The 17,024-nt window shown below is 42.2% G+C and overlaps 1 protein-coding gene across 5 annotated transcripts in view; it reads right to left on the bottom strand.

The window, feature by feature from the left end:
• Positions 1–13,660: 13,660 nt before the first annotated feature.
• Positions 13,661–17,024, bottom strand: part of spop (speckle type BTB/POZ protein) — a 124,251-nt gene continuing 120,887 nt past the window's right edge. For all 5 annotated transcript variants that reach the window (XR_016086108.1, XM_088906328.1, XM_088906329.1 and 2 more), the window contains one exon: positions 13,661–15,289. Coding sequence is in view for 4 of the 5 variants with exons in the window: in XM_088906328.1 (XP_088762454.1) it covers positions 15,145–15,289 (145 nt within the window). In the remaining variant the exon portion in view is untranslated. The remainder of the gene's footprint in view (positions 15,290–17,024) is intronic.

Below are 17,024 nucleotides of genomic sequence, written 5' to 3' on the forward strand. Positions count from 1 at the left end.
TTGCATGCGAAGAAATTGAATGCTTGCTGATTGATTTTAAATTAATCATGACAAAGTAGAATTGTTGTGTGTTGTTAACACCTGAAGAAGGCTCCACGGCCGAAACGTTGTGTTTTCTTTCTTCTCTTTTCAGCATGGAATAAACCTATTACTTGTTCGTTTGTCTAATGGGTTTAGTTTTATCTGCTGTTAGAGCTTGGTGAGGACTAGGTGAAGGTCTAATATGTCCTCTGATGGTCAAAGTGAATCTAAAAATGTAGGAGATACTGGAGTGTTTAAACAGATTTAAAATAAGTACATTCTTATGATATTAGATTGTCTTCTTATTTTTTTGCTAAACCAGTTTAGCATAGGCCTTTCTTGTTCTTTCTAAAGTACAGCTTTGGATCTGAACTCAGAAAGTAGTTTTAATACATGAATAATAATTTAAAAACTACAACAAGGAGCTGAAAGAGTGCATAAATATTACAGGCAGGGAATGCAGCAGAAGAAAGATTACAACACCGATTAATTTGAAGTGTCCTGGGATTCTTTGCATTTTAATGAAAACTGCACAATCAAAACACTGTGATATAAAAAGAACAAATAAAATACACAAAAAAACATTCAAAAAATCTACAGAGAACTTTAGAAAGGTTAAAATAGCAAATGCAAAATGAGACAGTGGTAACTAAAGTTGAATAGATGTTCTTTTTTATTTTATATAGCGAGATGCACTTCATATCACAGCACAGCCTGTCAGTCAGTATTTGATGAGAATAAATAGAGAGATGGGTCCTGAGGTGCCACAGGGGCCTGGCTTAGTGTTGTACATTTGTTTCATTTCTGACCTATTATAGTGAGTCTGCAGGGGACCATTAAACTCAACAGGAGCAGTTTGGAGAGGTGTGCCAACATTAATCACAGAAGTATGCTTTTAGATGCACAGAGGTCTTTTTTAATCACTAATCTCCACATTCCTTTTCCTCTGTCTAGTCAGGATACTTCTGTAAGGTCATCTGAGTTTTTCTTTTTAAATTCCCACCTCACCTCAACACAATCTGTCTTTTTTTTTTGCTGATTTTTGCCATTTGGGAAACTCATTCATTCCATCAGAGGTACAGTAGGTCTCCTAGTGGTAACCCTGATACTGATTTGTATTGCCATTAAACAAGGCAATCAAATTAGTATCTGCTAACAAGACAGGCCGAGACTACTCAAGTAGGCCATTTCTAAGAATTTAAGATTTTTAAATAAATCAGCAGGGAGTTAGTGTTACAAGCCACCTTATGATGTTGACAACAAGCAGAATGCAAACTGTTGCCGCCTAGAATATAAAGGAATCATTCCAGTTCTTCTGACATTTTAATTTGAACACCCAAGGTCCTGAATCAGCCTGGGAAGTACACCAAAAAACAGGAATAAACCTTTAACATGTATGTTTCAAAACGCCTGGTAGCCAAGACTGCTGTACTGACATGTTATGAAGTAGAATAATGTGAAAACAGATCCTGGATTAAATATTTTAAAAGGGGACATGTTATTTTCTATGCATTCTCTGCATGTGTCCAGTCTTTAAACACCTGCTACAACGTTCCACAGTATGGTCAGTGAGTCATCCTACCAGGCAGTGTGTTGGGGCTGGTGGTCCTGGCTGGGATCCAGACACAGTAAGTGTTGGATTTATCTAGGTTTTGCCTGGGCTGCGATTATAGATCCCACATGGTAGACATTTCTGAAAATGATGCACGACATTAAAGTAATATTAAGGATACTGCATTACAAAAAAATTGCACCACTATCCACAGTGTACTGAAAAATGGATCCAGCTGAACGGTAATGGGTGTTAGATTTTTCTATTCTTGAGGATTAATCTGCTTCTCCTGCAGAAATAAAGCCCTTGATAAATGGGGCAGAGACTGGCTGAGCTCCTTTACATTTGGCCTTCTGGTTTGGCATTACCTGCTTGAAGAATCAGTGTTAGCGAAGAAGAGAGCTAGTGATAAGCTATCCTCTATGCTCACGAGTCTGGTACAGCACTCTCAAAAGTGAAAGCAGTAAGGCTTCAAGATATATTGTACCATCTCCATGTGTTAATAAAGCTGTTTGTGTACTGGGCTTACTATTTTTTTATTACTAACATCTTGACAGGTTTTTAAATTCACAAGCCCATTTCACCAACTCTCAAGATGTCACTTACATTCTTTGTAGAGTTCTACCTGCGACACTGCCTTTGGATGTCACCTACCTCTGTAATTAAAAAGAAAAATAACAGAAAAGTTACTTAGGTTTAGCAACATGTGACAATGTGTAAATTTATTTTTTTTGCATTCACATTGTCCCCACTGTACAGAGAGCCGCAAGCCACCCACAGAACAGAGTAACAACTCAGTATGTTTGGTCTCTGACAGCAGATATTGACAAACCTAGGATGAGGTGTTCAGCTCTAGCAGTCTCTGCCCGTGTTAACAGGGACTTTATTTTTCTGCAGGGGTGGCAGGTGAATCAACAGGAAAGTGAAACAAATAAAACTGCACTTGCACAGAATCCTCTTCAGGATTTTATGTGTTACATGCTTTGGTATAAAACCACGCTGATGCAATCTAGCTAATATTAGTACAACACAGTATTTTTGCTTTTCCCTACTTGCTTTTTAATTAAGTGAGATGTCCTTTTGAATAATGCATGAATCTGAGAGGAATCATTAGGAAAATATAAAGAAATGATGTTTGAATTCAGACACAATGAATACTGATACTAACAACCCCCCCAACACACTTTGATTTACAGTTGTGGCACACTGAAACAGAAATGCATACAGCCTATTCCACACATCTGTCGCTTGTAGGGCATAAGCACAATGTTAAACACTCGTGCTCACACTCGCCCGCTGAAAAACACCACTTTTATAAAAGTCTACTATGGGAATCCAGAGTACTATTCTAGAATAACACAGTAAATGCAAGATGAAGTATATCTGGTCATGGTAAAAAAATAGCACTGTGGTAAATGCGTGGTTTAAATATGATTAGAAATTTTGCAAAATTGAGCGAACGTCATGTACTTTGATTACGGTGAATTTTCTGGGGATATACCACGCTTTTGCCCTGCTCTTAACTTTGGTAAATGTTATACTTAAAAAGCTACCAGATATTCTTCAAGAGTAGCAATTGACCTCCTTTACAGCCATGCAGTCAACAGCTACCAACAAGCCTAAACAATGCAATAAAATTGCTTACCTTAGATGGAGCACAACCAGTAATTTTCCTGCTAAATGATCCTTCTCAGAAATTGAGCCATCATGAAAGGGGCTGTCTATGGATCGTGGCTTCTCCAAATCACAGGGTCTGGCAGCTGAGCTCCTGTACAGCCTGGATTTGAAGCCAATATCAGCCATTGGCAGCAGGGAGTAAATAGGAGGTGTCCTGCATGTCAACACAAAGAGGTAGTAAAAATAAAGAGCTTTACTGCTTTGAAGTCTGAACCTAGGATAAGTCTAGGATAAGAATCAAGTATTGCTTGAATAAAAGTAGGTGGTGCCCTCTTCTCTGGAACCAAAGTTCATGTTTGGTGATGCGCTGGCTGTATAATGTACCATCATATTTGACAAGATATTAAACACGGGTTCTGAAGTCTTGTGGTCCTGTAGGTGGGCCCTAGCCAAATTTCAGCTCAATTTCAGGAGTTTTTGTTGTGGCTTAGTTAAAAACAAACAATCAGGTTTATTTTGCAAACTCAACCTTGGCTTGTTCACTTTATTCTGCTGTGCACTGAGTTGCTCGTGCAAAACACAGTGCAGTAAACCTGCATTACTCAGCTAATACCACAACATGCTTAGATCTACAAAGCTTAAAGCCTAATATTCACTCAGTAGGCCTGTGTCTATCTGACGACTCTTTAACACATCTTCATGAAATCACTTGTGATCCAGAGCTCTCTGATTCTCAGCCCATTCTATATCATTTCTCTGGTATTTGGCTCAACTCTATTTGCATATTCAGAGTAAAGTGAAAGAGAGGCTTGATAAAACCTTGAGCAATTACTCCAGCTCTTCCTGCCTGCAGCCTTCACTGTGAGTTTTAAGCAAGACTTCAGATCAAAGCACTTTGCCGTCTGCTTAATAGCATGGCTCCCATGTTCTCTGTGGTCTCAACGTTGAGGGGCCATTTCAGTATTACCTCAACACTGAGGAAAGGACATTTGTGTTTCATTTTATTTTACTCTCCACCGCCTGCAAAATGAACCACTGATCTTGGTCAGAATAGATCATTTGTGATCATTGTCAAAATCAGATCAGAAGTTAGCAAGGTAAATAAATAATGGGCTAGAACGCAGATAACCCATGTTCAGGCAATAAAAAATAATGGGTGAAAATTCAGTCACAATACGTAGAGTAGACTTTTTTTTCTAAATATACAGTACTGAGCACTTTCTCTCAATCCTTGTGTGGATCATGTACGAACCCCAAACTCCCCTTGAATTTTAGTGAATTGTTTTACTATACCCAATTCTTACACCTGCTATTAACACCAGAGCTCAGATGAAGGAAAAAAAAGCTGATAATCTCCAAATCTCAACACTATGGAAGTACTTCCAGTTACTGGGACTGAGACAGGGAAGGCTCACAGTTGAAATCACACCTCCACAGGGCGCTGGGTCCCTGTTCCGTGTGAATCCCCGTTTAAACGTGAGCATGGTGGTGATCTTCAAGCTTGAGAGCTCCAAAATCCGTCAAGAATGCAAAAATACAGCCGTAGCAACTGAACAGCTGCAGCAACACTTGGTGATATACAGCAATACATTTTTCTGATTTCCACTAATTGCCCTTCCAAGTGCAACCTAATGTGCCACCCAGCTGAAGGGACGTTGAGAGGGGTTTCTTCATCATAGATCACGAGCTAATCCGATTACTTGGGGAACCTGCCTCACGTTCTGCAGCAAGCTGCTGCTCATCTATTACAGTCTCTAACAAAAAGACTTTTTTCCCTCTCCACCACAGGGCCCTTTTTAAGAAGTGATTCATTTTCAAAGGGAAAGCAAAGCACAGGGTACCTCTGGCATGGATCTTGCCAAGTTAAACTTTATGTTGCAATTTATTATTCGAGCTAGAGAAAAGCTGTAATCTAAAATCTCATTCAGCAACATGTAAGCCAGGATTGGAACACTCACATGAAAATGATGGATGTTTATCTGTACATTTTTAAAGACCCCCCTGCCTCTATTTGAAAGGGTAAAAACTAATTTCCCAAGTAAAACATCTATTTAAGACTTTTCAAAAACTGGCCCAACACTATTCAGTTGCAAGATGTTGCCTGTATCCCACCTGAGACATCGCATGCTTCAATAATGAAACAATGCTTGCCAGGATAGACACTGCTCAGAGGGTGTTGATGTGAGTCTCAAGCTTTCTGTGGAGAGATTTGGGATCTTGCAGAAGCAAAAGAACCTAAATTAAAGGCACTGCTATTTTTATTTCTTTTGGTATGTCTGCATTCTCCTCTACAAATTCCAGTATGGCAGTGCAGTGGTTTGTGGTTGTTGCCTTGTAATACTGGGACCCTGGGTTCAATTCCAGACCTGGGATGTTATCTGGGTGGAGTCTGTATGTTTTTCCTGTGTTTGCAGGGGTTTCCTTCAGGAGGTCCAGTTTCCTCCCACAGTCCAAAGTTATAGTGGTGGGTTAATTGGCTTCTGAGAAAATCTGGCCCCGGTGCAAGTGTGTATTTGTCTGCCCTGCAAAGGACTGGTGTCTGACCATCTTGTATCCTGTCTTGTGCCTGTTGTTTGGTGGGATGGGCTCTGGCTGGTTTAGAAGCACTGCACAGCTAAAGTACCTCTCCCAGCATGAGCATGACAGAGCCAAATGCACAAAAGAAAACCCTACAGCCACCGTGCAGCCTGATCACAGATGACAGGCCAGCACAAGCCTCAGTCTGCAATCCCTGCCCTTGCTGCACCTCACAGGCAAAGCTTCGAAATCTTGGAACTGGGCTATCAAACAACTAGCAATAAAGTGCAGCACCATCAAACAGACCTTAGCTCATTCTTGGATGTCAATTTTTACTGTGCCAGAAACCATATTCTTCTAGGAACCCTGTCCAATTTTTCCAGCCCATTAGTGCAAGCTTACCTTTTTGTGAACTACATCAACTAATTTAGGAGTGACTCAGGCAGCCTAGAACACAAAACCTGCCTCCCTGCTAGATTGACGGTCATGGTCTTGGCTGAGCTGTGGTCTAGCTGTGCATCTACCTCCAAAAAGCACCAGGCATGCGAGCTACAGTCCCAATCTGCAGCAAATTGCTGAATATGTGCTCTGCACAAAACAATGTCTTTAAACAACTAAAATGAACTCTGTACAGTATTACAATTAGATATTACAAACTCTGTAGAGCGACTGCACAGAATTGTTGAATTCAGGCTGTTTGTACTCTTATCACATGCAGTCATTCAAGTTCAGAATACACTTTACAGAGATTGATTTGAAACAATATTCAGAATATCCACCTTCCTAAAAACAACAACGCTTCCCAACTCAGACACCTGCCTTTCCATCCGCGTTGTCAACAGCAGTCATTTGAATTCAGGGTCGCGGCTCTTGAGGAGAGTCTGCAACTAAAGGTCCCCCTTTCAGAGCCAGTTGTTCGGGGATTTGGAGGAGCAGCGCGGCCAGTTTGCAAATTGAGAGAGAGAGAGAGAGAGAGGCCAAGGTCTGCATTTTAATTGTGCCGCGGGGGCTCGACCGTGCATCACGTTTAATGAGATGGAAAGAGACTGTTTTCGCTCGGTGGGTTGCAGGTAACAAACGCACCTCACTGCTCCGTCTCTCCGCCGGAGAGGCTGGCCGCGGGGCAAGGGTTCGCTCGGCTCGTTTGCCGCCTTTGCCGGCGTTGTTAACAAAGGAGGCTAATATCTAAAAATAAAACGGTGAACTGTAGCTGCTGAGCAATACCCTTAGAACAGTAGGGACCTATGGATTTCTCCGAGCGAAGCGCCTCTCATTTGACATATAAAACAGAAACATTAATGTCTTCAATAATCTTTCATCAGCCTGGGACCAGCATTCGTGCTTCCGAAACAATAAATACACGGATCATGGAGCTGTGGAAGACCGTAGGAAACGCAGAAGACTGAGCACACGTCTATTGAAATACTGCTCCGTGGTGCTCGCGGTCTACCGTCAGCCACAGTTCGTCATCTGCGCACTCTCTGTTCATTAAAAAAGACAGGGAAAAATAAAATCTTATTAACTATAAGCTCTCGTTCCCAAGGGCCAATTTAATCGACAGGGAAATAAGATTCCATTACATTTCAGGCGAGCTTAATAGGAGATACAGTAGTTTTCCAAATAGCGTTCTTGGAATGAAGAAGCCTATTAACACTTTTTTTTTTTTACACGGGGTAAGAAGATGCTTTTGACTGCAGGGTCATTAAAGTAATTCATATCATCTGCATTTTTCTTGTGATTTAATTCTATCCTATTCGGCACCCTTAACGCAGGCGATCTGTGCAATTCCCTCTTGTCATTATCTGCTTTGGTTTAATTAACGGTTTCTAACTCACAACAAAAACTATTTGAATGCAGTTGTCCGACGTACCAGAGAGCAACTTTAAAATAGTGGCTCTTGTGAGACATTCTGGGTCCATGCGTAGTGTTTGTGGTTGGACCCTGAATTCAGATCACAGTCTTGCTTCTGAGGGCTCAATCCACACAACACCGGAGAGCGCAGCGCAGGACTGGCCGCTCCGATGAGGCCTGGCTGTAATAACATCTCGTGTAGCAATGTGAAAGCTGTAACACAGGTGGCATGGCGGCACAGGGTGACTAGCATCGCAGTGGCCCGAGTAGCCTCTCAGGGCTCTGGCCCTGGGTTCAGATCTGGACCAGTCGTGCTATCGGCGTGGAGTTTGGATATTCTCCTAGTTTGGATGGGACTCCTTCAGGTGCTCTGGTTTTCTCCTGCAGTTCAAAGACATACTGGTAGGTTAAATGGCTTCTGGGAGAACCGGCCCCGGTGTGTGTGCAGGGCGATACCCTGCCTTGCTGGCCAGGATAGACTCCCCAATGACCCTGAATTAGATGAAGCAGTTAGAAAATGTTACTGGGCTTTCCTTCAGTACAGGACACAGGGTCACTTCTGTTTCTACATTCAGAAACAGTCCTACTGGCACCCTAGTCTGCCTGCTGACTCTTAGTTTGCACTTGGGTTTTTGGATGGATGTTGAAAAGATGTTCTGGAGATTAATGCTTTAATAATGCAGACATTATGTGACATTCTAATTTTAATTATCAAACAATAACAGGACTCAATGAATCTTTTAATTTGGGGGAGGGGGAACCTTAAACTTGGGGTGTTGTGAAGTCTCGCTCCCTCCTTTCAAACACTGTCCCAGAGCCACATACTCTCCAGATGAAAGCAGCAGCTTTGCGGAATGAATTTTTTAATTGCAGGTCCATTAACACACCAGCTTATACAGGCAGATCTAAACAGAACTGCTGACTGAAGGTATTTCTTTAGGGGTATACGCTGATTAAAACATAAATTTGAAGGCAAACTCTGCAGCAAACAAAAATTAATATGTAACTTCACACACGAAGGGGGAAAAAATCAATGTGGTTTTGTTTTCAGAAGAGGTTTTCATTGACGTGAGCCCCAAGCGCCGGCAAATCCATACGCGCACAGTCACTTGTTTCCTGACATGTACAGCACAGGTTGATTATGAAGTTAGCAGTAATCTGTTTCTGCACCTTGCGGCAGCTAGCCCATTGATACTGGCTGACTTATGGAAAAGCAGGCACTGCAAAATTGCTTTGATTTGTTTTTCTGACCAGACCAGTGTTGTGCTACTGGATGCAATGCACTAACTACAGCCTGGGAGAGAACACTGGCCAAGCAGTGCCGCGCTGCGGAGATGTGGAGCTGGAGGTGAATCCAGACCTTTTGTGCAGTGATGGGTTAGTCTACGAGTGGCGCCAACAAAAGTTTTCTTAAAAACATCGTTTAATGTGGGAATAAGGAATCAGAGAGGGCAGGGAAAGGGTGGAGAGAAGGGGCAACCGTTTTATTCCAGTAATACAGAAGAAGGATGCACCTAGACAGCAATCTCTAGTTTCTCAAACCTAATTTAATTCTTCTAATTCTCCTTATAAATGTTGAAGTTTCAACTTACAAAGTTAAGTTTAAGAAAACCATATTCCAGAATACCGTACAGTGCCTTAGCTGTGTTTAATGCAACCACAGAAACAAATGGTTTGGAATCACCTTCTCCTACCAACGCAATGCAGTATATCAGATACTTCCTGTGGCACTGTGAAGCTCTAAGTGTAGGGCAACTGTCCACAAGAAAAAGGGATTGGGAGGGGACATTAGGGATGGACTGTTTTTTCATTTCCTCCAGTGTCTTGATCCCCAGAACATGGGTACAGCACCCCGTCAAGCACAGTCACGCCAAGGGGCAGGCTCAAAGCCATCATCCATCAGCGCCACACCAACGAAGAGGTGGCAAGGCTCCTAATGTGGCAGAGAGCAGAGCAGGAAGATGCCAAGAGGCTTGGGCATCCAGCTGTCATGATATTTGAAACCACCTCTGTGCGTTCTGTTCTGATTAAGGCCTGGTGGATGAGATTTCAGAGCTATTAAAGTGGCCAGCATTTATATCACAAGTTTGTGTGTGGTGTTGCTGAGGGAAGCCAAGTTCTCTTCTGTGGCTCTATTCTGGGATAATCAACTGGTGTCTGAGATTATTCCACAGTATCATTGAAGTGGTTTCTTTCACTGACTTCACACCCAGGCCCCGAAACTTGCATTACAACACAATAAAGTCTTCGCCTAATTGGTCTGCCTCTCACACTGCTCCAGACCAAACCATTTGCCACTGTCACAACCCTGCTCCACAGTGCAGGAGAAAAAAAACAACTCCTGCAAACATCCCAGTTGAGAATGCCTTTCTGCAAGCTCTCAGAGTCCTCTCAGACAGTAAGGGCACTAGTCTACTGTCACAAGGATTTCCTAATGAGCAGCTCACTATTGGCAGGGTGTCCAGAGGTGGAGTACACATCTAAGGCTCTCTGGGTGAAACATCAACCCCTGTGACTTAAGGGTGGACTATAGGCCATAGTGATGGTGGTGAAGGATGAAGCCCACCACTAGTTAGGCACTGTCGCCTGCTGCGTTTTGGAAGATGAATGGACAGGTGGAAGTAGAAGCCTGGCTCTTCTTCCTCAATCTTTCTCTGTGAAGGAGCCAGTGGAGAGATGTGTGCCAATTCCACATGGACTTTTTCTTTCCAATCTACACCTCAAGTACAACCCCTTCACTAAGGCTAAAACGCTTGTGTGCCCTTCTGCTCCCCTCTCCATCATTCTCGATCTTTCACCCGCCTTGCTCATTATCCTTGCCCTTCAAAGAAACAATTGTTCTTCCATATCGTTTATATCTGATTTCTTTGTCCGCCTCAACCATGACTCTTGTTTCTGCAGGATAGGAGCTGCAATAGATCAGCCTTTGGGCTGTGTCAGGGCAATGTACTTGCTTTCAGAGCGATTTTCATTTTATAAAATGATTGTGTAAACATATAAATGAATATCATTTCTGGAATGATAGCAACAGCACAAATAGCTCTCTTAGAAGGAACAATATAAGACTCTAGCCAGGGGCCATAAGATATGAACTGTCTAGAAAACCTAGGTTATGAAAAAGATGTTCTAGGGATGTAGCTGCCAGGTCACCTATGAAATCACCTTCCTTTCTTCCCAAATGTGCTTTGGGATTGTAAAACAGAGCATAGAGGCTTTTAGTCTTGCTAAGGGGACAAAAACAAACTCCCCAAAGAGCTGCAGTCTTGCAACCTTCTTCTGCCTCTTTTTTTTACAAACCAGCCTGACACAGCGCTTGTCAAACAATTTACAGTATTGATCTGCGTTTCCATCCTTTCACAGAAAGAGACTAAGAGACACGGTGTTGAAATGGGCACAACAGACTGCTCCAGTCTCCTCAATTCACTCCACGTAGCCAATCACCACATGAGACAGCAGGGTGCATGTACATGTGGTGTTACTGTACCTATAACTATACACCCACATGCCACTACTATATGTGTAAGGAAAATGTCCCAACAACCTCACAGACACTTTAATAAGATTACTGAATTTGTATACTAAAGTTAAGTCAAATGCAACTCAGACACTTTGTATGCACAACCAGCTAGCTCATTTTCCAATGTTCAGATTAAAAAGTTATTATATATACACATACTGTATGATTTGGTTAGTACATAGACACACAATCAGATTCAGCAGTTAAGAGCTGAGTCAACATTGTACTAAGACATGTACAGTACAAACAGCTGTTGCTTAAAGGGTGGTTGTAAAATTTATCTTTTGAGGGAAAAACCATCTGATTCTGTTAACTAGACAATAATTTAGATCTTTTCTTCCTTCAATTAAACTTTTTTCATTTTCAGTTTGACCTAATTTAATATCAGTAACCAGGCTTTTTTAAAATACATTTATTAATTCTTAAAAGGAGAGGCTTAAGTTCCTCTCTGTTGCAGAGCTACTGAAGGTTATTACACCTCCAGAGTCTCATTCTATCTTGTTAATCCTTGTTATGCGTTTTGTAGCTGTACATATGCAATGATCGTACTGTTGATGATGGAGGAAAAAGATAAAAACTTGTGTAACAGAGCAATTCAAAGGATCATTGCGACAGCTACAGTAAGTCCAATCCATTTTCTGTGCACAGAATGCTTTATTGTTTTACAGGTACCCCCAGAAGGGATCCCAAACCATTTATTGACCTTGGTACTGTCATTGCATCTTCATCACTGGAGAATACTGAAGCACAGGAATTGTACTAAGGACAGTGGAATACATGATCTAGCATCATAAATTCAGCAACAAGGTTTTTGTTCAATCTTTTGCATCTGTTCTAGGCTATCTGCAAGGGGTTGGGTGTAAATAAGGAGCAAAACCATCAAGATGGTGTTGGAGGAAATGCATTTTATTGACTGAAGTAGCAGCTACATGGATTGTAATTGCTTCCCTTGAAGTTACACTCAGAATTTGTTGTCACTGTTTCATGTAGTAAATGAGTGTATGTCTCATACAACACTGAATAAATTTAGCAGCCCTTTTTTTCAAAGCCATTAAGGAGTAGATTAGTCATTTACAACGACCGCTGCACTGATCTGATGTTTTCTGCTGAAAAACAGAGCTAGGAGGTTCAGCATTTTCATCAGAATAACTGACAAGCAGCAGCAAAGAAGTTTGAACCAGGAATCCCCTGGCAACAGGTCCTTTATCGTAATGAAAGGATCACCCAAGCCTACCACTCCTGGCATGGATCACTTTAAGACTGACTTTTAAAAAGAGGAAGAGTGCATTCTGCCCCCCACTCTCAATTCTGGGAAGGGGGAGGGTTTTGAATGTATCAATCAGTGTCTAAATCATGTCCCTTACCTTTGTGTAATGTTCATGACTTATAGTATTTCAGCATCCAGATCCACAATGTTATCTACATTTCTGATTCTGATAGTGAGATGTGTGGCTTCTTCACCAAACCTCTTCATTGGGAAAGTCAGACCTGCATTGTTCTGTAATAAAGACTGGATTATAATCCAAAACTACAATACGCATAAATGGAAAATGACACCATGCTCACAGTGAATTAAATCACCTTGAAACAATGTTCAATGCAGAGTTATACCATATGTGCTATGCTCGCTAATGACATCCATGTGATGCCAGACTAAGAAATCTACAGGCTCCATATTCCGATAATTCTTTACTCTTGGAAAATGAAAGGACATCTCTATTTCTGTTCTTGCTAGAACTGCAGAAACCGTTTAATCAGATTCAGTTTACTAGAAGCTAAGTGGATTGAAGGGGAGAGTTTATGGATTGATTCTCCTATACCTAAGATGCTGGGTTACTTACTATCAAATTAAAAGTGATATTAGAATGTTAAAAAGTATTGCCAAAACCAGCATCAAACTTGGTAGCATGTGCGCGCTTAAAGAATTCCTTACTCACCTCACCCAGAGAATCAGTTTCATTTCTCCTCTCAGAGTGTTGACTAATCAATACAAACCCGTGCAGCTGTTCTTCAATTTCAAGCGTAAATCACGTCAGACAGAATCAATCCAACCCCTGTAGGAGAACACCATCCCAAATATTCGGATAATCATTCCCGGTAGCTGTTTTGGGTGTCGATCTGATGAGGTGCCAGGAAGGCTATACCTGCACCCCAATGTCCCCCTCCACTAACTGCTCTGCCAACTCAGGTTGGTACAATAACCTTTTATCTAACACCATCAAGGTCACCACTACTAATCAAGGGACACGCAAGATAAGACATGAATGTACGTGAATGTACAACGAATAAACTTTTTCTACGTTAATGCCTTCAAAAAGTACAACTAAAAAGGATCAGCAATAATTCCAAGACCTGGGGACACAACTGATAAAGAAGAGGTAGAGGTCCTCTTAAAAGGACCCAGCCATGTTGTTGAATCGGGTTACATTACTGTTAGTCTCTCTCAAAATTACTGCCCTCCAGCAGGCCACTGTCGCAACACGACGAGCTTACTAGAAGATAACACAACACGTTTCACAGCGTCAGCTGGCTTAGAACTCCACTGTCTGGAGAGGAGAATAAATACACAAAGGACACAGGTGCAATACAATACAAAATAGTTGTAATTTATATCTTCAAAAACAAAAAAAAGTTGTTACAACTATTTAAGTATCTTTCATTTCTGAACAGCAACTAATTTTATAAACAGGAAGGGAAAAAAACATTTCAAGATCGAACATTGAAGTCGACTGTTTATGTAGAAACCACTTATGATAGTGTTTTTTGATTGTTTTTTTCTTACAGAAATAGTTTGGATATCTTGAACATTAAAACGTGTTCATTTCTTTTTTTTGTTTCCCAAACCAAAACATTTTTTCCCAATTTTTATGGAGAAAAACCAGACTCAGAGATACAAAACTCCGTGTCTTTCATATTCACTCAAAATGTCAACGTTTTGTACAAACTGCAGTGAGAAAAAAACTCACTAAGAAGGTTTTTTCCTCATCTGAAACCAAGAAGAAAAGGACTAAAAAAACACAAAAACAAGAAACTACGTGCTGAATTGGGCCTACTGGCATTTGGACATCACTGTTTTCTCACCCTAAATTGAGTGGCCTCTTTTTCATGTTTTTGTACAGAAACCTTCTTGAATTCCATACACAAGTGCTACTAGAAGAAAAATCCGATACAAAGATGTCACATAAATTTGTGTACACTTTTCTTCTCCATTATTTCCTGCTTGTTGAAAAGAAAAAAAAGACAAAGGCTTAAAAAAAAGGACCAGAGTCTTAATTTTGTCTCTTCTGTTCAGTGTCCCTGGCTGAACTGCTTGTGTCCGAATGGCTGAAATGTTCCGGTTTGTCTGTTTTACTTTCCAGCTCTTTCGCTGTTGCTACCATTGTCCGGCGTTTCTTTCTCCTCGCTCTGCGCCACGGCAGGAAAGGGTTGGAATCACGAGGGAAAGAGGAAGATTAGTGCAAAGTTTAAAAATGGCGCTACGCTCTTTGCTTTTGCTTTACATGAAGCCTCTGGTGATGGTTTTTTTTTTGCTGCTTTTTTGAGTTTGTGCGTGTCTTTTTCTTTAAAAAAAAAGCTCTCTTTATCATCACATTCCTAGCTGTTAAAAACAGTTTTTTTTCCTGTATCGGTTTAAAAACAGCACTCGGTGCCCCAGACGTGAAGACAGGGTAACCATTGCTGGAATTCCAATTCCTGTTCGCTTTTCCTTCCCTGGTTGGCTGGCTGAGTCAGTGGCCGTTTCTTTTCGCCCTTGCCGTCGCTCGCCTGGCCTGTTGTAGACAATCGCCCGCTTCTGCGCGTCTCTCCACAAGGCGGAGACACGATCCACACCTTCCTCTCCGGCTCACCCCAGAGGGAGGAAGCACGGCTGCGCCTCTCGGCGGCGAATTCCCAAAGCATCGCATCGCAGCAGATTTCGTTTCTCTGGTTTTGCACGGGAAAGACTGGTGCACGTTTCCGGGGGTCCGGGGAGAGGAGGGAAGCTGAAATCGGGGCAGCAGGAGGGAGCGGCTGAGGAGGACATCGGGGGTGGGAACGAGAGGAGACTGGGAGAAGGGGGCGGCGCGCATTACGACTGCTTCAGCCGCTTGCGGGGGGGCCCCAGAAACGGGCACTGCGCCGACGCCAGGGAGCGGTACGCTTCGGCCACCAGGTGAGGGTGAGAGACGACCATGGACTTCCACCCCGTCGTCTCCATGACGTCCGACGCGTGGCTGAAAGACAAGGGAAAGACAATTCCTTGACACGAGCATCCACGGCACTCATCTCGTCAAGCAGCCCTGACCGCCATCATGTCCGCCGGGAGTAACACTGAATCCTGCATCCACAGAACAGCTACTGTAGAACAGACAGCACTCCACATCGGGGAGGAGAAAGAGCTCCAAACAGTCCTACTGAAAATTCACCACAGTATTTTTTCCGCATTTACTATGATTTTTTCCTATAGCTTTGCAAAAGATTCCTACAGTTCTTACAATTCAAATACCATGATACACTACAGCAAACATGCCTCCGTGCCTTCAGGATATTCTAACAATGTAGATGTTCCCCCATGATCCACTGTAGAAAAGCAGTGAAAGCATCTAAAAACAGAAACCTGTTGTAAAGCCATTGTTAAGGTGGGAAGGCCATGTGAAATTTCACAAGGGGGAAGCACATCATTGCATTTGCTTCAATATTATTAGATAATGGATCCCAGCGCTTCATTAAGTCTGTCCTTGAAGGACTCCTGCACACCAGCTTACCCAGCACGGCGAGGCCGTTACAACACTTGCACTCTGCCACGCCACAGGGGACTACAGCCCTTATTACAAGACATTAACCTCACTTTCCACATTTATGATGATACTATGGTTCCTTAAAGTTTTTTTTTTAATTTTTGTTCATCTGTGGGATACAGGGACTATAGTTCTAATTTCAGTGGTGCATAAATATCACAAGTTAAGAGACACAAGAAACCATCTTGGAGCCAAATGAAAGCGAAACAGATGGTATTAAAAGGCATGCTTACTTGGCGTCTGTGCCACATTCTGCGCGGAGTGGAAACCCATATTTAAATGATATTTTACTGTGTTGTTTAACATTTCTGACTACTCAAACAGTCTCTCAGTCCATGAGCTCCCCATTTTTCCCTGGTTAACCTCCCTGATACAGGAAAGCAAGATCAAAGCTCTTTAGCCACTGCCGATGAATTAAGAGCTTGGATCAATCAACGTGGAAAAAAAGAATAAGTGTTCATAATAAATTAACCCAGGAACCTAGAATTCTTTATTCTTAAATTGTCTTTCTAAAAAAATGCATTTCTAGGTCTATAAAGTTCAACGAAAAGTCTCAATGCAATATACTGTATGAGCATCCATCTCTGGGCACAAACAAGCTCTTTGCTGTTGTTCTCAAAGTCTACACTTTCACACACATGCCAGTACACCAGAGTCCTCACTCACACACACGTGCGTCTACACCAGAGTCCTCACTCTCAAACACGTGCCAGTACACCAGAGTCCTCACTCTCACACACGTGCCTCTACACCAGAGTCCTCACTCTCACACACGTGCCAGTACACCAGAGTCCTCACTCTCACACACATGCCAGTACACCAGAGTCCTCACTCACACACACGTGCCTCTACACCAGAGTCCTCACTCTCACACACGTGCCAGTACACCAGAGTCCTCACTCTCACACACGTGCCAGTACACCAGAGTCCTCACTCTCACACACGTGCCTCTACACCAGTCTTCACTCTCACACAAACACGCATGTGAAGTTACAGACTTCACACACAAAATGCTTTAAGAACCTGCACAGGTGTCTTTATGAACTGGTCTTTAAATAGTTATAATAACTTAAAAAGCCCTTAATGTATTAAAGCCTTCTCATCTTGACAGTTTGACAACTGCCTGTGAAACTCCCTCCTGGTTCACTTTAAGGGATGCCCAGACTAAAAT

Source organism: Atractosteus spatula, chromosome 26, assembly GCF_055471065.1.
Source record: "Atractosteus spatula isolate fAtrSpa1 chromosome 26, fAtrSpa1.hap1, whole genome shotgun sequence".
Taxonomy (NCBI): Eukaryota; Metazoa; Chordata; class Actinopteri; order Semionotiformes; family Lepisosteidae; genus Atractosteus; species Atractosteus spatula.